Below are 24,816 nucleotides of genomic sequence, written 5' to 3'. Positions count from 1 at the left end.
GAGCTACAGAATGATTTCGTTCAGTTTTACATATACAGCTATTCGGAAATAATTTCAATTTGAATAAACTACCTTAGAAAATTGCTTTAATGAATTCAATGTTCGACAGATTAAGCAGTATAGAAACGATAATTTCGAGATAAGTGCATTATGATTAAATTAACAGCACGCTGTGACACGAATTTCAATCAAGGGTGTAGGAGAAACAATCTATTCATGTTTAAGGTTCTAAACTTTTAGAGAAACAGGGAAAGAAAATATTTCTTTGGGTTTTTTTATTTATTAAACATTATGTCAGGAGGTGTCCATTTCGTGGAATGATTTGAGTATCGTGTGACATCAGCAAACTTTAAAGTGGAGAGGAAAATTTACGAAAATAACCAGGGAAACAAATTATTAAATTCTGTAGGATCTCCAGCTGCTTTATTTAAAACCGGAAACGTCTGCTTGTTGTTGCATATTGCCGATTTTTTACTGGAAGAAAGCGTAGTTCCTGAGGTAAAAGACAGAACTTAAAATTACAGTTTGTATTCAAGCCCAGAAACGCGCATTTGAGGCAAATCGTCAAAATAATTTTACATCTTGAAATAACATAGGGCAGTTTTGTTCAGTTACTTAACGCAATGATATAACTTTCCATACTTTCATTACCAGGACATGTAGCACAGGAAAGCACGAGTATCTCCATGCGGTCTCAGCTCTAAAACTCGTAAAGTTGGTATAGCTGCAGAGTGCTTTACAGGAGCGTTCCGATACAGACGCGGCCATCAGTATGTGACGTCACAAGGGTGCGCGCAGGCCTGTAGTCTAGGTGGTGTTGGCTGAGGTGGGTCGTGACAGCTATAGGCAGTTGTCAGAGGCGGGCCGCGGGCCGGATCGCTGGCAGAGGCAGGGAGCAGCGCGGCGCAGCGCAGGTAAATATAGCTGCTGCGAGCCAGGGGTCAGGCGCGGACAGCTGGCAGCGCGAGCCGCCGCCGCCGTCGCCGCCGTCGCCGCAGCCGGGCTACTTGTCGCGCGAGCGCGCACTGCTGTCTTCTGCGCCGGCGTGCGCTCGCCAAGGCCGTCCGCTAAACACAGGCGGTTGGCATTCAAAACAGCTTCGTCTCGGAATGGATGAACGCAGGTCTTGCATCGTTTCCGAGGGACAGCGATGTGCATTCGTACAACCTATAGAACGAGCAGGATTCCCAAGCCATTTTAGCACTATTGACCACATTCTGACCGTTAGTGAAGTGATAAGCAGAGCGAATGAATACCAACTGCCTCTCTGCATTGCCTTGGTTGACTTTGAAAAGGCATTTGACTCCGTTAGCCGTGTAGCTGTCCTCCAAGCTTTGAGTGAGGAGTGGGAACAGCATAAATTGAAGTGCTCAGGAAAATCTACGAGAATTCTTCAGCTTATGTTAACATCAGCGAATCAACTCAAGAATTCCGCATCGTGAGGGGTGTCAAGCAAGGCGATCCCATCTCTCCAAAGCTGTTCTCTGCTGTACTGGCTATGTCAAAGCTGAGCTGGGAAGGTAAGAGAATTAGAATTAATGGAAGAAGGCTTACCAACTTGAGATTTGCTGATGATATTGCCTTACAGGCCAAAGACTTCGCAGATCTTGCATCGGAATGTCAGATGGTTGGCTTGAACATGAACCTTTCCAAAACAAAAGTAATGTCCAACGAATGGGTCCCAGCTGGAGATGTGAAAGTCAAGGACAGTCTACTAGAAGAGGTCAGTGAACATGTCTACCTTGGCCAGGTTATAAATATGAAGGGAGACAAGGCTAGAAATCTATCGACGCATCAAGCTCGGCTGGCAAGCATCTGGGAAGAATTCAACAGTTTTCAAATGGAAAATGCCAGTAAATCTGAAGAAAGCAGTATTTGATCAATGTGATGACGTATGGCTGCGAGACATGGACACTGAACTCATTTACAAAAGGGAAACTTAGGACAGCACAGAGAACCATGGAAAGATTAATGCTGGGCTATACAAGAAAGGATAGGAAAAGGGCAGATGACATCCGGTCTGTGACGAAGGTTAATGACATTTTAGAGATAGTAGGTTCCTTGAAATGGCAGTGGGCTGACCACGTCGCAAGAAGAAAAGACGACAGATGGACGAAGCTAGTACTGGAGTGGAGTCCAAGAGAGCACCGGAGGTCTAGAGGAAGACCACCAGACAGATGGGACAAGGACATCAAGAAGATCGCTGGTAACACCTGGCAGAGAACTGCCCAAGACCGTCCCACTTGGAGAAGACTGCTGAAAGCCTACCTGAATCCACGACTCGAAGAGGCCACATCATTTAATGATTGAATTGACTGGTGATGATGATGATGATGATATGGCGGTAGGATCGTGTACACAAGGTAGTCCATTGGTAGAGCTGTCAACTGTATTCGGGATGATTGATGTGAAAAGGTGTCCGACCTCATAGTGGCTGTACGACGAGAAATAACGGACTTTTAACGTGGGATGATAGTTGGAGCTAGACGGATGGGTCATTCCATTTCGGAAACCGTTAGAGATCCACACTATCAAGATTGTGCAGTGACTACCAAATTTCGGTCATTACCTCTCACCACGGGCAGTGCAATGGCCGACAGGTGACACTTAACGTCCGAGAGCGGCTTTTCGAGGATCATGCTGTAGTATACAGAGAAGTTGCAGCATTAGAAAATTGCAGCGAAATGCAGGAAGATCTGCAGCGGATAGGCACTTGGTGCAGGGAGTGCAACTGACCCTTATCATAGACAAATGTAATGTATTGCGAATACATAAAAAGAAGGATCTTTTACTTTATGATTATATGATAGCCGAACAAACACTGGTAGCAGTTACTTCTGTAAAATGTCTGGGTGTATGCGTACGGAACGATCTGAAGTGGAATGATCATATAAAATTAATTGCTGGTAATGCGGGTGCCAGGATGAGATTCATTGGGAGAGTCCTTAGAAAATGTAGACCATCAACAAAGGAGGTGCCTTACAAAACACTCGTTCGACCTATACTTGAGTATTGCTCAACAGTGTGGGATCTATACCAGGTCGGGTTGACAGAGAAGATAGAGAAGATCCAAAGAAGAGCGGCGCGTTTCGTCACAGGGTTATTTGGTAAGCGCGGTAGCATTATGGAGATGTTTAGAAAACTCAAGTGGCACATAAAGTACCCTCCACCACACACCGTTGGGTGGCTTGCGGAGTATAAATGTAGATGTAGAAACAACAACAGAAATCAGTGTGGGGCGCACGACGAACGTGCCCGTTAGAATAGTGCTGCGAAATTTTGCGTTAATGGGCAGTGGAAGCGGACGACCGATGCGAGTGCTTTTGCGAACAGCACGAAGTCGCCTGCAGTGCCTCTCCTGGGCTCGTGACTATATCGGTTGAACCCTAGGCGACTGGATAACAGTGGTCTGGTCAGATAAGTCCAGATTTCAGCTGGTAAGAGCTGATCGTGGGGTTCGAGTGTGGACCCAAGTTGTCAACAAACTGTGCAAACTATTGGTGGCTGCATAATTGTGTGGGCTGTGTTCATATGGATTGGACTGGGTCCTCTAGTCCAACTGAACAGTTCATTGACTGGAAGCTACTAGGAGACGATTCGCAGCCGTTCGTAGACTTCAACCATGAAATTCTTCTGGGTGTTGTTGTTGTGGTCTTCAGTCCTGAGACTGGTTTGTTGCAGCTCTCCATGCAACTCTATCCTGTGCAAGCTTCTTCATCTCCCAGTACCTACTGCAGCTTACATCCTTCAGAATCTGCTTAGTGTATTCATCTCTTGGTCTCCCTATACGATTTTTACCCTCCACGCTGCCCTACAGTACTAAATTGGTGATCCCTTGATGCCTCAGAACATGTCCTACCAACCGATCCCTTCTTCTGGTGAAGTTGTGCCACAAACTCCTCTTCTCCCCAATTCTATTCAATACCTCCTCATTAGTTATGTGATCTACCCATCTTATCTTCATCTTTTTTCTATAGCACCACATTTCGAAAGCTTCTGTTCTCTTCTCGTCCAAACTATTTATCGTCCATGTTTCACTTCTGTACATGGCTACACTCGATACAAATACTTTCAGAAACAACTTCCTGACACTTACATCTATACTCGATGTTAACAACTTCAGAAACGCTTTCCTTGCCATTGCCAGTCTACATTTTATATCCTCTCTACTTCGACCATCATCAGTTATTTTGCTCCCCAAATAGTAAAACTCCTTTACTACTTTAAGTGTCTCATGTCCTAATCTAATTCCCTCAGCATTACCCGACTTAATTCGACTACATTCCATTATCCTCGTTTTGCTTTTGTTGATGTTCGTCTTATATCCTCCTTTCAAGATACTATCCATCCGTTCAACTGCTCTTTGAAGTCCTTTGCTGTCTCTGACAGAATTACAATGTCATCGGCATACCTCAAAGTTTTTATTTCTTCTCCACGGATTTTTAATACCCACTCCGAATTTTTCTTTTGTTTCCTTTACTGATTGCTCAATATACAGATATAATAACCTCGGGGAGAGGCTACAACCCTGTCTCACTCCCTTCCCAACCACTGCTTCCCTTTCAAGTCCCTCGACTCTTATGCCATCTGCTTTCTGTACAAATTGTAAATAGCCTTTCGCTCCCTGTATTTTGCCCCTGCCACCTTCAGAATTTGAAAGAGAATATTCCAGTCAACATTGTCAAAAACTTTCTCAAAGTTTACAAATGCTAGAAATGTAGGTTTGTCTTTCCTTAATCTTTCTTCTAAGGTAAGTCGTAGGCTCAGTATTGCCTCACGTGTTCCAACATTTCTACGAAACTGATCTTCCCCGAGCTCTGCTTCTGGGTGACAATGCCCAATGTCATCGGTTTGAAGTACATTCTCGACAATTCTTGGGAGCGATTTGGCAACCCAGACCGCCCGATATGAATCCCATATAACATTTATGGGATATAATCGAGAGGTATTTGGATAAAATCCTGCGCCAGCAACACTTTCCCACATATGGTCGCCGGCCGGGGTGGCCGAGCGGTTCTAGGCGCTTCAGTCTGGAACCGAGCGACCGCTACGGTTGCAGGTTCGAATCCTGCCTTGGGCATGGATGTGTGTGATGTCCTTAGGTTAGTTAGGTTTAAGTAGTTCTAAGTTCTAGGGGACTGATGACCTCAGCTGTTAAGTCCCATAGTGCTCAGAGCCATTTGAACCATTTTGAACTCACTTATGGTCAGCTATAGAGGCAGCTTGGCTGTTTCTGCCACGTCCAGTTGCCGCACTACGCCGGGCAAAGGGAGGTACGACACGGTATCAGTGGGTATTCCATGACTTTTGTCACCTCAGTGTGTACCATTTTTCCTGGAAAATAGTGGAAATTTCAGGTATGGCGGAGGTGGATAGCTGTTGCGCGTGGTACTTTCCAAAATAGACCACAAAGGCTGAATAATACTGAGATCTTATGAATCAGAAGGCATGGAGGGTTGGGGGGGGGGGTGATGCGAGAATTCATCCTTGTGCTCACAAAACCAGTGCTGGACAAACCGAGCTGTGTCCACAGGGGTCCTCTCATCATCATTCTGGAGCAAACATTATACCATAGGACTGGCCTCATCAATGAAAGTAGTCGCAGAATCCTTGGCAGTAATGCCACCTTGCAGGATAACCATGAGGCTCTTGGGGTACCACGATATGGCTGTCCAAATCATCGCCAAACCCCTACCCATTTTTCACTCTTGGGACGTTAACTCGAGCTGAAGTTGGAATCATTGTAAAAGGCGTTGTGGGTTTCCTCTGTTGTGGTCCATTACCTGTCTGCATGTCTAGAGTCTTCAAGACTGCATGGAAATCCACTACTTCTGTGTGTATTTTCTTTTACTACTCAGACTTTGAGAAAAACACTCCAATTTTACTGTGATGAATGATCAGGACTGTCTTTATGGACTGTGAGAAAATCTTTGCTTTTGACCAACAGTATATAAATGTGTGCATTTGATATCTTTGTTATTGTAATTATGAAATTTTTTTTCAAATTCGTATTGGCCACTGCCCAAAACAATTTGTAAAATTTTTTGTGGGGAGCATAGGGGCTATGTAAGTAGGCTGTTTAGGTTTTTATGTTGGTATCACCACGTAGCGCTCTGTATGAAAATCACTGACTGTGTTGTGTGCAGTCTGTGGCTGGTTTGCATTGTTGGAATTTGCTATTGTAGTGTTGGGCAGTTGGCTGTCAACAGCGCGTAGCATTGCGCAGTTGGAGGTGAGCCGCCAGCAGTGTTGGATGTGGGGAGAGAGATGGCGGAGTTTTGATAGCGGATGATCTGGACGTGTGTCCATCAGAGACAGTAAATTTGTAAGACTGCATGTCATGAATATATATTTGAACACTATTAAGGTAAATACATTGTTTGTTCTCTATCAAAATCTTTCATTTGCTAACTATGCCTATCAATATAGTGCTTTCAGTAGTTAGAATCTTTTATTTAGCTGGCAGTATTGGCCCTCGCTGTACTGCAGTAGTTCGATTAACGAAGATTTTTGTGAGGTAAGTGATTCATGAAAGGTGTAGGTTATTGTTAGTCAGGGCCATTCTTTTGTAGGGATTTTTGAAAGTCAGATTGCGTTGCGCTAAAAATATTGTGTCAGTTTAGTGATGATCAGAATAAGTAAAGAGCGAAATGTCTGAGTACGTTCAGTTCTGCTCAGCTGTTTGAAAATCAAATAACGTAAGGGATTTACCAGCACAATCACTCCCTCATAAATTTTTCTAACGGGACGTTTCAGCCTCTTACCGGACCAAATGACAGACTTCCATTGCTCCGCAGTCCAGGTGTATGGTTTCAGCACCACATTTTCCTGTTAAGGGAATTTACATTATAGAACAGCGGTTTTGGAATTCTAGCTCGCCCTGCAGTTCTCTGTATTGACTTTTGCAGCTGTCTTCTTATTTTTTGTCATAATCCTCTTCAATGATCGTCCTTCACGATCACTCAGGCATTGTCGTCCGAGCTGTGACTTATCGGATGACGTTTTTCCACTTTATCTGTATGCGGTATAGCATTTATTTCTGGCAGTGTTTCCATACTTTTGTCCAGTATGTCAATGTGGGTACTAACTGCATTACGCTGTGCATATAGTAGTGAACGTAGCTCACAACACTCTTACTAATGGCGAGAGAGTTAGAAGGGAAAGTCGAATTCCGCGAGCCTGTTTCGTTCCTCGTTCCCCGTTCTCCCATGTTCATCCTCTTTCTTCAATGGCTTTACATATTCTCACATGTTGTCTCATGATTTTCTACATTTTATTTCGTTCTCACTCATTCTCCCTCAGTTTCCCTCTTCCTCTCTCGGTTTGTCACTTTTTGTTTCATTCTCAGATATTCTCCCTCCTTCTTCCACATACTAGGTCATTCCACCTAGTCTGACGCTAGACCTTGTCCTCCTATGTTCTGCTTTATTCTCTCAATTTCACGCTCTTTTACCAATATTCTCCTCTTTTCTCCCATTTCTCCTTTGATCTCCGTCTTCATCAACCGTCCTCCCTTCTTCTGCAATGTTCTCCCATGTTCCACCTCATTTTCTTAAATGCTATTTTTGTCCCCACATTTAGTCTCCATCGAACTCCGTTTTGTCCCACATTATCCCTTTTACTTCCACGTTATTGTTCATACCCCCACATTCTCTCTCAGGTTTACATGTTTTACCTTGTTTTCCAAAGTTCTTCCACAGTCTGCCTTGTATTCCCAATTTCCCTTCCATTCCTCCATAGTGTACTTAGTTCTTCCATGGCCTGCTTCGTTGTCCCACTTTCTATCATCCAATTCCTCCCCCATTCTCATATTTTCCCTCTCTGTGCCTTGGTCTGCTCCTTCCTTTCATGTCCTCTCTCATTCTTACATGCTCTGTCATTTTCTCACGTGGTACTTTTTTTCTGCATTTTCAGTCTCCGCTAGTCTCCCACATTGTTCCTCGTTCAACATTATTCTCCCACATTCTCCTCCATAATCTCACATTATCCCTTGTATTGCAACGTTATTCTTTGCTATCCCACATTCTTCCTTGGTCTTTCGCATCTTCCTCTTTCTCTCTGAGTCTCCCTTTGCGTCCCCATTCCTCAGTGGAGGACAATAAGTTCAGGGGCATACTGAGAGCTTTTCTTCCTGCGAACCATAACTGAATGGACACTGCACAGTGGATGTAGATGTAGATGGATGATTGCTAGACTGGACTTCTCGTATCGATCCCCCTTTCCAGAGAATACAGCTTGGAGCACAGCAGACAAAGGCTTGTTCTCATTATTCCGAAAGCTGACATTAGAAAATGAGGTAAGAATGATGTTACTTTATCGAGGATTAATCTCACAAAATGACGAGTGCGAAAGTTGAGAAACTGGAGAGTATTCAGGCCGGAATATCAATCAGGTACAAAGTCAGGAAGTGAGTAATTTACAACGACTGGCAAGAAAATGCCGCGGACATGTCTAAATTTGCCCGCACGCAGACAGGAGGAATGAGTCCATGTCACAGCCGCGCTGTTTCCCCCACCTGCACTGGGCTGTGAAGTTGAGTCAGGCTCTCCCTCCCCCTCCCAGAGCAGACGCCAATAGGCCGTAACTCTGGGGACAGCCCCACCCGCCGCGGTGACGGGCCGTAAGTCACGCAGCCAGCAGAGCCGCTCGCCCGACCTTGAGGTCACCCGGCGACCGAGCACACCCACGCAGCCGCCCGCCCTCACGCCGCTACTGCCGGAGACGTCGCCACCGGACAGGTTGCCGCCGCCTGGAGGCCGCCGTCGTGCTCTCCAGTTCTCCAGTACGGATGAATAATCTAAGACGAGCCACGCAGAATATATCTGCGCTGGATCTTTTTGAACACCGGGGCTGTTATTCACTTGAATGTCATTGACAGAGAACGCAACCAGCCACAAATAGTTCAAACGAACTTTACGTTACTGCTATGACATCTTTCACCTGAGTCGATACAAGGCCCCGGGAGTAGACAACATTCCATTAGAACTACTGACAGCCTTGGGAGAGCCAGTCCTGACAAAACTCTACCATCTGGTGAGCAAGATGTACGAGACAGGCAAAATACCCTCAGACTTCAAGAAGAATGTAATAATTCCAATCCTAAAGAAAGCAGGTGTTGACAGATGTGAAAATTACCGAACTATCAGTTTAATAAGTCACAGCTGCAAAATACTAACGCGAATTCTTTACAGACGAATGGAGAAACTGGTAGAAGCCGACCTCGGGGAAGATCAGTTTGGATTCCGTAGTGATGTTGGAACACGTGAGGCAATACTGACCCTGCGACTTATCTTAGAAGCTAGATTAAGGAAAGGCAAACCTACATTTCTAGCATTTGTATAGAGAAAGCTTTTGACTGCATAGTGCTCAGAACCATTTGAACCATTTTGAAAGCTTTTGACAATGTTGACTGGAATACTCTCTTTAAAATTGTGAAATTGGCAGGGGTAAAATACAGGGAACGAAAGGCTATTTACAATTTGTACAGAAACCTGATGGCAGTTATAAGAGTCGAGGGACACGAAAGGGAAGCAGTGGTTGGGAAGGGAGTGAGACAGGGTTGTAGCCTGTCCCCGATGTTATTCAATCTGTATATTGAGCAAGCAGTAAAGGAAACAAAAGAAAAATTCGGAGTAGGTATTAAAATCCGTGGAGAAGAAATAAAAACCTTGAGGTTCGCCGATGACATTGTAATTCTGTCAGAGACAGCAAAGGACTTGGATCAGCAGTTGAACGGAAAGGAAAGTGTCTTGAAAGGAGGGTATAAGATGAACATCAACAAAAGCAAAACGAGGATAATGGAATGTAGTCGAATTAAGTCGGGTGATGCTGAGGGAATTAGATTAGGAAATGAGACACTTAAAGCAGTAAAGGAGTTTTACTATTTGGGGAGCAAAATAAATGATGATGGTCGAAGTAGAGAGGATATAAAATGTAGACTGGCAATGGCAAGGAAAGCGTTTCTGAAGAAGAGAAATTTGTTAACATCGAGTATAGATTTAAGTGTCACGAAGTCGTTTCTGAAAGTATTTGTATGGAGTGTAGCCATGTATGGAAGTGAAACGTCGACGATAAATAGTTTGGACGAGAAGAGAATAGAAGCTTTCGAAATGTGGTGCTACAGAACAATGCTGAAGATTAGATGGGTAGATCACATAACTAATGAGGAGCTATTGATTAGGATTGGGGAGAAGAGGATTTTGCGGCACAACTTGAATAGAAGAAGGGATCGGTTGGTAGGACATGTCCTGAGGCATCAAGGGATCACCAATTTAGTGTTGGAGGGCAGCGTGGAGCGTAAAAATCGTAGAGGGAGTCCAAGAGATGAATACATTAAACAGATTGAGAAGGATGTAGGTTGCAGTAAGTAATGGGAGATGATGAAGCTTGCACAGGATTGAGTAGCATGGAGAGCTGCATCAAACCAGTCTCAGGACTGAAGATCTCGCGCTACCATGCGTTTCTTCTTGTCACTACACCATTACTTTCGCCAGGAACATGACGATATCTGAAGATCTAATTTGTGTACTGTTCTGCAGCTACAAAATGTATGAATGCATTGCGATTGTCACCAGTGCTGCTTTTTATATCTATTTGTTCATTGCCATCGGTTTCCAGCGTGATTCATTTTAGAGAGGTACGTAAATAAATTATTTATCAGTAAATATATATTGTATGGGTGTACGGGTTGCACGCAGCTGTGTGGTACGTTAACACGCGCTCGCCAGCCGACCTGTCTGGAACGCTGACGATTCGCTTAGTCAGTAGACGCGCGTCCGGGCGCACTGCGACGGGGAATACGCGACTGGCCGCCGTCCGCAGCGGGCAGTGTTAACTACTGCGGCCTCGGCCGCGAATATGTCTCTATTCTTAGCTCTCCCTGGAGCCCTTCGATACGACCGTAATTAGCCAGTGTAAGGATGTCACACACAAAAAAATGGCTCTGAGCACTATGCGACTTAACTTCTGAGATCATCAGTCGCCTAGAACTTAGAACTACTTAAACCTAACTAACCTAAGGACATCACACACATCCATGCCGGAGGCAGGATTCGAACCTGCGACCGTAGCGGTCGCTCGGTTCCAGACTGTAGCGCCTAGAACCGCACGGCCACTAAGGCCGGCTGTCACACACAGTGATGATGGGTGGGCGTAGCGAGCGTGTTTTATAATCCCCCTTTGTTAATAAAACTGTTTAAACTTACTTCTCGTGTTCGCGTATTGTCGTACTTCAAGGACCCGCCGCTTACAAATCCTGACAAAATATTCGTGTAATCATCATCCGGGGCAACAACACAAACTACCCCCCTTATTCTATGTATAAGTAAATTTTCAATATTTATTTGTAATATATTTTTGTATTTACGCAATAATATTGTGAATGATATTTTTCAAATATGATGTACTTTTGTTACATTGTACACGATCGTTATATTATCGATGTATATCTCAGAATACGGTAAGCTTAAATCAACTTACATCGTAAAATTTGGGATTCTTTTCTGTTCTGAATTATCTGTCACAAGTAACAATTTTGTGGAAATTCTCAGTCTACTTTTCTAACTTTTCTGTGTTCTAGTTGTTCATTTAGGGTGTTGTTTACAATGCTAAAGGAGGGTACATGAGCAGCTTGGAGGAAATAGTAATTTACACAGATTTCGCAAAAATCTAGATAACATCCTAAAAGAACAAAAGAAACTCAGAATTAAAAAAAAGTATTGAAAACTTTGAAAAAATTGTATTGTTGACAACAAATTCAGAACAATAGACAAACCTGAATTTTACGTGCGATATAAATTGGCTTTCGTCAAAGATAAAACACACAGGTAGTCAGTATAACGACCAGGTGCAAATATACAAGTACATTGTGTTTAAAAAATAGCAGTTTCAATATTTCTTTGAAAGTAAAAAAAAAATGTTACAACTAAATAATACAAAATCATATGTATGTAAGAGATGCGACAATGAAGTAATGAGACTGATGTGAAAAAAAAAATGTTGCCTACCGTTTTAGTCAAGTTTAGTATTGTCTCCTTCAAAGTAGTTCCCTTCTGATTGCACACACTTTTTCCAGCGCTTCTGCCATTGATGGTAACATTTCTGGAACTCATCTTCTGTAATATCCACCACGACCCTCGTCACAGCTTTTTGGACATCTTGTGTTGTTTGAAAATGGTGTCCCTTGACCGCCGTTTTGGAAATAGAAAAAAACAGTCGCGATATCTGGTGAATAAGGTGGCTGTGGTAGTACTGAAATTTGTTTTGAGGTTAAAAACCGCTGTACTGACAGAGCAGTATGGGATGGCGCACTATCGTAATGCAGAATGCAATTATCAGCAATGTTGGCACGGACACGAAGAACCAGTGACAACACAGCTCAAAAATTCTGGATTTAATTCCGTTTTCTCTAACAGATCGGCTGCCACATTTTTCCGTGTTTCTCGCTGTTATGATGTGAGATTATTGGGGACCATTTTCGCACAAATCTTTCTTATACCAAGATCTTCAGTTATTATCAGACGAATCATTTCTCGATTGATGTTCAGTTCTTCTGGAATCATTTTCACGGGCAATATTGGATCAGATCGTACGAGTTCACGCATCCTGGCCAAGTTGACATCCGTTCGTGAGGATGATGGTCGTCAACTGTGGTCTTTATCTTCAATATTCGTTCTGCCTTCACTAAACATTTTATGCCAACTAAAACCTTCAGCTCTTGACGTAACCTCCTCTCCAAAAGCTTTCTGAAGCTTACTGTAAGTTGTCGTCGCGTTTTCACCCAATTTAACGCAAAAAGAAATGGCATACCGTTGCGCAATATTTTGCGGTTCCATTTCCATGACGAGAGACACAAACACGTGTTAACTTATTACAGCACAGCTCACGACTGAGCAGTTGCATCGATGTCCCACTTGGACTAGCAGCAGATTATAGACCAAGGTCAAAGATATTGTGCCTACACGAGCCTGCAGGGTTGCCACATCTTGCAAAGAACATCAGTCTCATTACTTTATTACCGCACCTCGTATGTACTGATAATAGTTTGATTTTATTTAGGCATCACTTGAAATGAGCCATAAAGCAATAAATAAAGAAGACATCAAAAGCAGCTCTAACGGACTAAAGTACAATGCATTTCATATTTCAGTAGTTAGCGCTACTTTATATGCCTGTGGATGACTTAAATAATATAGAAAACTTTGCTAATGTGCTATAGCTGCTAACATGTAAAGTGTGTCTGTCATAGGCTCTAACATTTGCCCTAATGAACAGCATATACACCTACAAGTCACATTAATTGGACATCCCATCAAAAGCGCGATAACCATCTTCTGCAGCGCGGACCGCTGCCACACGTGAAGGAAGAGAGTGAGTGAGGATCTGCAAGGTATCGATAGGCATCTGGAGCCACGCTGACCCCAGCGCAGTGGTCAGCTGCGCTAGGTTTCTCGGCTAAGAATCAATGGCACGAACCGCCCGATCGAAGCGGTCTCAAAGATTCTCCACTGGGTTTAAATCCGGTTAGTTTGCTGGCTACGGGAATACGGGAAACTCATCCAGGTGCTCTTCGAACAACACACTTGCACTGCGAACTGTGTGACATGTTGCACTGTCCTGCTGGTAGATGCCGTCGTCTCAACGAGAAACAAACTGCATGTAAGGCTGGATATGGTCCCCAAGAATACGTGCCTGCTTGTCTTGATCCATTGCGACTTCCACAATGACGACACCACCCACGGAATGCCAGGAAGACATTTCCCAGACTGTAACGCTTCCTCCTCCGGCCTGGACCATTCTGACAGTTGTGGCAGGGTGTTTATTTTCAGACGTTTCACGCCGTACATGCCAACGGCCACCTTTCATCTGAAAATACCCCTAGTGGAGGTATTGGCGTCGAAATTGCAGCCTTTGTTGCTGATGAATAGCAGTCAGCACGGGTGGTTGAACCAGGTGCATGTTGCGGAGACCCATACAAAGCATCGTTCGGTTAACGGTCGTTGAGGAGACGCTGTTGGAAGACCCTTGGTTCTTCTGGACCGTCAATTGCTCAACATTTGCGCGTCTGTTTGGCCGTAGTCGTCTCCGCAACCGACATTGACTCCCATAGCTGCCTCAGAGCCGGTTGTGGGTAGCGGCATTCTGCCATACACGGTATACTTTAACCATGGCGGCTCGGGAACAGTTTACAAGCTTTATAGTTTCTGAAATGCTTCTACCCTCGACCCGAAAACCAATGGTCATTCCCTTTGGTCAGATAAATCTCACCGTTCCCGCACTGCGGCAACGTATGCATTTGTTTCCCGCGACACCAGTTATACACCCTCCACTGCAAGTACTGCCGTCTGCCGTCTGTGAGTGGTTACTGCACGTTGACATCGAACATAGGCGGTAGTCACAGTAAAGGGACAGGACCGCGAGTTATTGTTTACGTTCTTGAGCATCGCACCTCCCGGAAATGGGAGGCCATGGCTGTGCCAAGAGAGAAGGCATTTAATATTGTACAGTCGTAGATAAAACGAGCGAGACCCCTCGCCTTTTCGTCATGCTGATTCGCACAGCTTTAAAGTCTGCTACACAGCATAACAGGCAGGTGACGAAGTGCTACCAACATACTATGCACAGGCGTGAAATTGACAAACTACCCGGATTTTCTCAGACTGTTTTCAATCATGTGTATGACTATATTAATGCTGATTAGTGCGTTAAACACAACACATAAATATAAGATGTAAATGAATGAAGAAACGCTAATTAGTATGAACCGTACTAATAAAAATAAATTTCAGCTGATCGAGATAACATAACTGTTTTAGTAAGACAAAGTACCCCAGATCGTCACGAATTAGCAGAAAATGGTTCAAATGGCTCTGAGCACTATGGGACTTAATGTCTGAGGTCATCAGTCCCCTAGAACCTAGAACTACTTAAACCTAACTAACCTAAGGACATCACACACATCCATGCCCGAGGCAGGATTCGAACCTGCGACCGTAGCGGTCACGCGGTTCCAAACTGAAGCGCCTAGAACCGCACGGCCACTCCGACCGGCACGAATTAGCAAAACGGGTTTTGAGGGCTGGGTAGACAGACGGTCAAGAAAGTGAGACAAGTAGGGTTTCATTTTTACCGATTTAGGTGACGAAATCCTAACAACGAAAATAACTACAACAGTTACTGAAGATGAGGGCCGCATAAATAACCCCCCCTACTCTTTATTGGAAATGTTCTAGTTGCAGTCGATACATCAGCATATTACTCGTAGCTATGCTTTCGATCCAAATCACGTTTACAGGAATGCAAATAAAATCCATTTGCCTATACACGTGGTAATTGAGATCCCAGTATTAATGCCACCGTGTTTTAGAAGTGCTAGCATTCTCATTGCCAGATAGCTTAAGAAACACTTCGGCTAATGAACGTTTTCTAGCTGTGGCGAGTCTAATTAATGGAGAATTCGAAACATTGTAGAATACGTTTGGCAGCTATGTAGCCGTTTCTTTCCTGGGGTGGTGCAGAATTATCCTACTAAATTTACTCGCTAATAACAGTATTTTGTTATTTCGATAAACATCCCGAATGATTGTCACATAAGCGGTGACATAAAGGTAGAAAATTCTTGTTTTTGAGTCCAGAAATCTCTGTGCAACGGAATCTGCAGATCATTTTGCCATTTTCATTGCGAAATTGCCGGTGTATTCAAGTCTGGGGTAGTAATAGAGGGCTGTTTGCCTGGGTTATCTGCTAGCGTAGTGAAAGGTGTTTGCTGCTGAAAGGGAGGTCTGGTTTGTTTTCGGTTCTAATCTCGATGGAGGCAGATAGACTGGCAGTAAAGCAATTTTAAGAAATTCTCGCGCCCCCAATACGTTTAATGCTTCCTTTATTCTGTAACGGCATCCTGTGGATGTAAATATGAAGATCTTGTAGAATTTCATACTTCTCACTGATTACTTTTTCCGCTTCTGTCAATAGCCGAATTGACTTACGTGTGGCACTGAATGATTTTTCACTGAATTTCGTTATGAATCTTCAAGCATTGCTAAATTTGCACATTTTCATGGTAGCTCAGCAACGGTAATCCAGTATGACTGGTCTGAACGTTGACACAGACCGTTTCGCAGCCGAATACGCATAATATTTTGCTAATTTGTAACGATCTGGGGTACAATGTCTTACTAAAACAGTTATGTTGTCTCGATAAACTGAAATTCATTTTTGTTAGTACAGTTCATGCTAACTAGCGTTTCTTCTTTCACTTACATCTTGTATTTACGTGTTGTGTTTAACACACTAAACAGAATAGTCATACACATGATTGAAAACAGTCTGACAAAGTTCGGCTAGTCTGTCAATTTCACGCCTGCACATAGTATATTGGTAGCACTTCGTCGCCTTGCCTGCTATGCTGTGTAGCTGACTCTAAACCTGTGCAGATTAGCATAACGAAAAGGCGAGGGGTCTCCCTCGTTTTGTCCACGACTGTACGTGGTTACTTGGTAACTGAAAATTATCGGTGTGATGGCTGCTGATGGTGGACTAGAGGATGCAGTGGCAAACACGAAGCTAGTTTTGGAAGCAGTTTACGCCCTAGTGTGTAATACTGCTGTATTCGCCAAAAGGGTTTGGCGCCTAGCGAAACGGTAGCAGGAAGCGAAGCTCCTGTCAAAGAAAGTAGATGCTGTATCGAGGTGGTGTGTTTACGGGCTGCAGCTAGTCTTGTCACAGGGTAACAAAAATGAGAATCATTTACAGTGAAGTGCAAAGTCATGAGATATCTCCAAATATCACGTAGGCCCTCCTTTTTCCCGACGTAGTGCAGAAACTCGACGTGGCATGGACTTAACAAGTCGTTAGAAGTCTCCTGCAGAAATGCTGAGGTATGCTACCTCTACAGCCGTGCATAATTGCGAAAGTGTCGTCGGTGCAAGATGTTGTGCACGAGCTATCGTCTCGATTATGTCTTATAAATGTTCGAAGGAATTTATGTCGGGAGACCCGGCGCGCCAAACCATTCACTCGAATTGTCCAGACAACCGCAAACAATTGTGACGCAGCAACGTGTTTTTGGAATATGAATTCCACAGATGCGAATGGTCTTCATGTAGCCGAACATATCCATTTCTAGTCACTGATCGGTTCAGTTTGGACCGATGACCCAGTCAATTCGATGTAAACACGGCCCACACCATTACTGAGCCACCACCAGCTTGCACAGTGCCTTGTTGACAACTTGGATCCACGGCTTCGTGGGGTGTGCGCCACACTCTAACCCTAACATCGGTTCTTACCAACTGAAATCCCTCCAGGCTACGGTTTTCCAGCCGTCTGGGGTCCAAATAATACTGTCACGAGTCCAGCAGAGGCGCTACAGCCTATGTCGTGCTGATAGCAAAGGTGCTCGCGTCGATCGTCGGTGACCATAGCTAGCGAACGCAAAATTTCGATGTACTGTCCTAACGGATAAGTTCGTCTTACTTTCTTGATGCAATAATTTACCAACAGCCGTACGTGTTGTAGAGATTTATTTTATGAACTTCTTAGGTGCTACCAGTTTCGGCATTACATTGATACCATCTTCAGGCCCCACACATCAGTCGTAAAATCGTTATACACGGAAGGAGCCATATAACTGGATCCGTGAATCAAATCGTTATGCAACAGCTGAGTGCTCAGTCTGTGTCGCCTGACCACCAACAGCTGTTGCATAACGATTTGATTCACGGATCCAGTTATATGGCTCCTTTCGTGTATAACGATTTTACGACTATGACGTGTGTGGCCTGAAGATGGCATCCATGTAATGCCGAAACTGGTAGCACCTAAGAAGTTCATAAAATAAATCTATACAACACATACGGGTGTTGGTAAATTATTGAATCAAGAAATACATGCCAGCCGTTGTCCCACGGTCCATAATGGATCAACGAAGCCCGTCTTACGTCTCACATTGATTTCCGCAGTTATTTGACGCAGTGTTACTTCTCTGTTAGCACTGACAACTCTAAGGAAACGCTCTCGGTCGCTAAGGCGTCGGCCACTGCGTTGTCCGTGGTGAGAGGTAACGCCGGAAATTTGGTTTTCTCGGCACTGTCTCGACGCTGTGGATCTCGGAATATTGAATTCCCTAACGATTCCCAAAATGGAATACCCCATGCGTCTATCTCCAACGACCATTCTGCGTTCAAAGTCTGGTAATTCCCGTCGTGCGGGAAACCTTTCCACATTAGTCATCTGAGAACAAATGATGGCTGCGCTAAAGCACTGCCCTTTTTTATACCTTGTGTACGCGATGCTACCGCCATATATATATGACTTCCGTCACCTCAGTGCATGAGGAGAATGTGCGACGAGAAGCTGTAGTACTGAATTAAAAGATCTGAACGAAGATCAAACCTACCTTAGTGAACAACAGCAACACAGATAATAGTTGTTCAGTCTCGACTGCTGTCGGGGATAGTCCTTATGTTCAGGCACATTGCAGCACTCTGCGTTGGTTACCGCAACATGAAGATAATATATATATATATATATATATATATATATATATATATATATATATATATATATATATATATATATATATACGTACTAGGATGGTATCTGTTCTTTCGGACATGTCCGAAAGAACAGATACCATCCTAGTATACATATAGTTAAGGCTCACCGGCCACTTGACCATCTTCTTCTTCAGTGCGAATGCACAAACAGTGCCCGAACTCTTATGGGATACGGCAACGCGCCGCGAGTAATGAGTATAATGGGCGGGGGCTCTACGAATGTAGTGCGGGACAATACGTTGAGAATGTGGGTTTCGCGGGAGGCGGGCCGGAGATAAATCCCTGCAGTCGCGCTATCCTCTGTGTCCTCGGTGGCTCAGATGGATAGAGCGTCTGCCATGTAAACAGGAGGTACCGAGTTCGAGTCCCGGTCGGGGCACACATTTTCAACTGTCCGCGTTGACTTAAATCAACGCCTGTATGCAGCTAAGGGTATTCATTTCATTGTAATAATGATAACTGTTAGTGATTCGTTGCTAACTGCAACTGGAACTGGTCGAGTGAACGTCTGCGGCCGATTAAATGTGCGGTCGGCGGAAGAATGTTCACCAGCAAACTGTTTGGCAGATGGAGGAAGCACTCGCTGGTATTGGCACCTCCTGTGGCGTCAGACGTAACTCCTGCGTCGCGAAGCGTAATGCGGTTCCTGTTCCATGCGCCATCTGTACGACGACCGATGGTAACTATGTGGAGACTGTTGTGTGAGGCCCACTCTCGGTTCAAATGGCTCTAAGCACTATGGGACTTAACATCTGAGGTCATCAGTCCCATAGAACTACTTAAACCTAACTAACCTAAGGACATCACACACATCCGTGCCCGAGGCAGGATTCGAACATGTGACCGCAGCGGTCGCGCGGTCCAGACTGAAGCGCCTAGAACCGCTCGGCCACAACGGCCGGCCCCACTCTCTGATGATGATGATGATTGGTTTGTGAGGCGCTCAACGTCCACCCTCGAAACAGCTGTGTACCGTTTCTGATGGCTGACACAGCAAGACCATAGTCACGATTCGACGTTACACTTCATCGATGACCGGATTTAGATGTCAGGCATTCAGTGTGAACTTGGAAACGGTTATCACAATCTGAAACTTGATGGCCAAACTTGCCATGCGAAACTAGTCACCGATAAATACCAGTATGAAAGACTATATACTACATACCACATTTCGACTAACGGCATTTGTTCCGTGGCGCTATGGAAAATTTTACCCCTTTAAACAAGACTAAAGTGCAACTTGAGTCACGTTGTCAGCAATGATTCATAGTTATATCCTGCAAAATAAGCAAAGTCTAAGCCATCGGTTACTGCTGGTGAATATCCCAGGGAAAAGGCGACAGCAATCATGTTGCATGGTAAGGTTATGCTTCCAAATTTTTTGGATTGGAAAAAGGTGGGAAAACTGAGCAGTACCCCCATTCGAGAAGAAACTCAAGGAAACAAGGCCCCTTTTGGTGAAGAAGAAAGTGTCTTTCCACCACAACAACGCCCAATACATTCGTCTGGAGTTGCCGGTACAGAAACTCATGTCTCAATAACGATGCAGATCTACGTAAATATTTCATAACACGGATTTACGGATATGACTTTGAAACTAATGCTCATTCGTCGCAATGAAAGCGTTCTTGACCGCCAAGACTGGAAAAAAAGCTCGAGAAGAGATATGAAGGTTACGCTCACAGTATCTTCGCTTACCGAACTACAAGTTTAATAAGCCACGGCCGCAAAATACTAATACCAATTCTTTACAGACGAATGGAAAAACTGGTATAAGCCGACCTCGGGGAAGATCAGTTTGGATTCTGCAGAAATGTTGGAACACGTGAGGCAGTACTGACCCTACGACTTATCTTAGAAAATAGATTAAGGACAGGCAAACCTACGTATCTAGCATTTGTAGACTTACAGAAAGCGTTTGACAATGTTGACTGGAATACTCTCTTTCAAATTCTGCAGGTGGCAGGGGTAAAATACAGGGAGCGAAAGGCTATTTACAATTTGTACAGAAACCAGATGGCAGTTATAAGAGTCGAGGGGCATGAAAGGGAAACAGTGGTTGGGAAAGGAGTGAGACAGGGTTGTAGCCTCTCCCCGATGTTATTCAATCTGTATATTGAGCAAGCAGTAAAGGAAACAAAAGAAAAATTCGGAGTAGGTATTAAAATTCATGGAGAAGAAGTAAAAACTTTGAGGTTCGCCGATGACATTGTAATTCTGTCAGAGACAGCAAAGGACTTGGAAGAGCTGTTGAACGGAATGGACAGTGTCTTGAAAGGAGGATATAAGATGAACATCAACAAAAGCAAAACGAGGATAATGGAATGTAGTCTAATTAAATCTGGTGATGCCGCGGGAATTACATTAGGACATGAGACGTTTAAAGTAGTAAATGAGTTTTGCTATTTGGGAAGCAAAATAACTGATGATGGTCGAAGTAGAGAGGATATATAATGTAGACTGGCAATGGCAAGGAAAGCGTTTCTGAAGAAGAAAAATTTGTTAACATCGAGTATTGATTTAAGTGTCAGGAAGTCGTTTCTGAAAGTATTTGTATGGAGTGTAGTCATTTATGGAAGTGAAACGTGGACGATAAATAGTTTGGACAAGAAGAGAATAGAAGCTTTCGAAATGTGGTGCTACAGAAGAAAGATGAAGATAAGATGGGTAGATCGCATAACTAATGAGGAGATATTGAATAGAATTGGGGAGAAGAGGAGTTCGTGGCACAACTTCACCAGAAGAAGGGATCGGTTGGTAGGACATGTTCTGAGGCATCAAGGGATCACCAATTTAGTATTGGAGGGCAGCGTGAAGGGTAAAAATCGTATAGGGAGACCAAGAGATGAATACATTAAACAGATTCAGAAGGATGTAGGTTGCAGTAGGTACTGGGAGATGATGAAGCTTGCACAGGATAGAGGAGCATGGAGAGCTGCATCAAACCAGTCTCAGGACTGAAGACCACAACAACAACAACATGTTCGTTTTTACGGCATAGTGCGCTACGAGTTTTTGCCACACGGCCGAACGGTCAGCAAGAACTGCTACTTACAAGGTAAACGCTGTTTGCGTGAGGCAGTTCGAGAAAAACGCCCGGTCGGAGTTGTGGCGCAACAATGCACGAATTTTTTTGCGACGATTATTCACCGTGTCACTCTTTTGGCCAGAAGCAGTAATGTAATGATCCTCTAGCCACCATATTCACCAGAAATGCCCCTTGCTACTATTACCTGTTTCTAAAAATGAAGAAAACAAAGCACAGACAGGTCACAATCGTACATGATTTTTATAACGCATTGATGAGAGAGACAAAAGCTATCCGACAGATTTCCGGAAGCGATTGGAAATTGAAAAAAGCGCTAAGTTAAGTGTGTGAGGTTTAATTGGGATAATTTTGAATAGGGAACATTGACGTAGACGAATAAATTATATTCTTTTCAAAAAATAAAAATTTCCGCAATTGTTTGAGCACGACATGGTATGGCATACGTATAATGTTTTTTGGCGTGCGTCACTGTTGTTTTGGGATGATGGTTAAAACAGCAGAAAGATAGAAGCTATGCTGTGAGAGCGAGTGGGAAATTACTGGAGTGGCTACAGCAAGCTCAGTGACCCAGAAGACGCCTCGCACAAGCGTGCGATCAGTTCTATTGTGACTGCGAGGGCGCTTCGATTATCTCGCACTGCCAAGAGTGGCGGAGCGTTCAGTCACTACAGTGAGATACTGACTGAATGTTCATTTTCAATGGCTGTGTGCATCTACCAGAATATATTCGAATGTTGTTATTGTTGTCCAGTCTGAAGACTGATTTGATACAGCTCTCTACGCTAGACTATTCTGTGCATCGCTCTTCGTTTCCGAATAACTGCTGCAACCTACATACGTTAGAACCTGCTCCATGTTTCCCTCTGCAATTTTTGCCCTCGACACCTCCCTTCCTCCTAATTAACTGTTACTTGATTCCTCAGGCTGTCTCTCATCAAGTGATATCTTCTTTTACCCAAGTTGTTACATATATTGTTTTTCTCCCCAATTCTGTTCAATACTTATTCATTATATATACGAAGACAGTAACTTGTTCTCGAAAGAACAGTTACTGTTGATGACCGTGCAGCTTTTCCCTGGAATAAATGATGACTAACTGACAACCTCAGCTGCCGACAGGTGTAGTTGGTATACCTCGATGTGGACAGCTAAAAATGTGTGCTCCGACCGGGACTCGAACCCGGGATCTCCTGCTTACATGGCAGACGCTCTATCCATCTGAGCAACCGAGGACACACATGAATAGCGCGACTGCAGGGACTTGTCCCTTGCACGCCTCCCGTGAGACTCACACTCCCAACTGTCCACAATTCTACTTATGTATTGTACTTATAGACATTTGCCCACCCACTCAGATGGATAGAGCGTCTGCCATGTAAGCAGGAGATCTCGGGTTCGAGCCCCGGTCGGGGCACACATTTTCAGCTGTCCACATCGAGGTATATCAACAACACCTGTCGGCAGCTGAGGTTGTCAGTTAGTCATCACTTATTCATCAATTACTCGTCCTAATGATCTAAGCTTCAGCATTCTTCTATACCACCACATTTCGAAAGCTTTTATTCTCTTCTTGTGTGACCTCCTTATCGTTCACGTCTCTCTATCTCTCTCTCTCTCTCTCGTACAAGGCTACTCTCCACACAAATAGCCACGTGGTCTTAAGCGCCTTGCCACGGTTCCAGTCCTCTCTCGGGCATGAGTGTGTGTGTTATCCTTAGCGTAATTTAGTTTAAGTAGTGTGTAAGCCTAGGGATCGATGACCTCATCAGTTGGGTCCCATAGGAACTTACCAAAAATTTGCAAAATGTTTGCCACTAAAATACGGTAAGGAAAGTCTTCCTAATATTTAAATTTATATTAGATCTTAACAAATTCCTGTCTTTCAGAAATGATTTCCTTGCTGTAGCCAGACTGAATTTTATATCCTCTTTACTTCTAACATAATTATTTCCTCTTCCAAATAGCATGACTCTTACTGTCTCATTTCATTATCTAAGTCTCTCAGCGTCGCCTGAGGTGATTCCGTTACCCTTGTATTACTTTTTCGATGTTCATCCTATAACCTATTTTCAAGATACCATCCATTCCGTTCAACTGCTCACCCAAATCCTTAACCGCCTCTCACGGAATTACAATGTCAGCAGATCCTCAGAGTTTTTATTTCTTTTCCTTGACCTCTGATTCTTGTTCCAAATTTCTCCTTGTTTTCCTTTACTTCTTGCTCAATATACAGAGTGCATTACATCGGAGCTATCCTACAACCCTGTCTCACTCCATTTCGTTCCTTTCATATAACTGTAATGTGGTTTCCATACAGTGTTGAATAATTTTCCGCTTTCTGAATTTTGTCCCTGCTACTCTCAAAACTTCCCTTCCAGCCACTATTGTAAAAAGCTTTCTCTAAATCCGCAAAATGATGATGTTAGCGTATGTGATTGTAGGCTCCCTTGGCGTATTCCAATGATGAAATCTTCTCGGGTGTCGGTGGCGTCGTCTTGTCGCAACGTTTCGGTGAGTTTCGCACCCACCTTCTTCAAGAGAAGTTTACGCTAGAAGATGATGGGCACGAAACTCTTCGAAACGTTGCGACAAGGCGACGCCACCAACACGCGATTGGTGACCCGAGAACACTTCATCAATGATATAAATGTCTTTCTTCAACCCATCTACTAAGAAAAGTCGTAGGGCCAGTAATGCATCTTGTGTTCCTACATTTCTTGGGAATCCAAACTGATCTTCTCCGAGGACGGACTCTAGAAGTTCTCTCAGTCTTATGTGAATAATTCCTGTCAGTATTTTGCTGCCATTACGTACTAAACGGGTGGTTTCGTACCATTATACCTGTAGCACATGCCTTCTTTGGAATTAAGTAGTAAAGTCATCAGAACATCAAATTGCAAAACAGTTTAGAAAAGATATCTGCATGGTGCAAAAATTGGCAATTGACCCTAAATAACGGTAGGTGTGAGGTCATCCACATGAGTGCTAAAAGGAATCCGTTAAACTTGAATTACACGATAAATCACTCAAAACTGAAGGCCGTAAAGTCAAATAAATACCTAGGAATTACAGTTACGAGCAATGTAAATCGGAAGAAACACATATAAAATGTTGTGCGGAAGGCTAACCAAAGACTGCGTTTTATTGGCAGGACACTTAGAAAATGTAACACACTACGCTTGTCCATCCTCGTTTCGAATACTGCTGCGCGGT

General features: G+C 43.8%; 1 protein-coding gene across 1 annotated transcript in view; it reads right to left on the bottom strand.

Moving 5' to 3' along the window:
• Positions 1 to 840: 840 nt before the first annotated feature.
• Positions 841 to 24,816, bottom strand: part of LOC126214899 (uncharacterized) — a 154,270-nt gene continuing 130,294 nt past the window's right edge. The window contains exons 2-3 of the mRNA XM_049941542.1: positions 8,516 to 8,797; positions 841 to 1,067 (exon numbers count right to left, since the gene is read on the bottom strand). Of these exons, the coding sequence (XP_049797499.1) occupies positions 841 to 1,067; positions 8,516 to 8,797 (509 nt within the window). The remainder of the gene's footprint in view (positions 1,068 to 8,515; positions 8,798 to 24,816) is intronic.

Source organism: Schistocerca nitens, chromosome 12 (genome assembly GCF_023898315.1).
Source record: "Schistocerca nitens isolate TAMUIC-IGC-003100 chromosome 12, iqSchNite1.1, whole genome shotgun sequence".
NCBI lineage: Eukaryota > Metazoa > Arthropoda > Insecta > Orthoptera > Acrididae > Schistocerca > Schistocerca nitens.
Note: the sequence above shows the minus strand (reverse complement) of the source record. Positions and strands in the feature narration are given on the sequence as shown.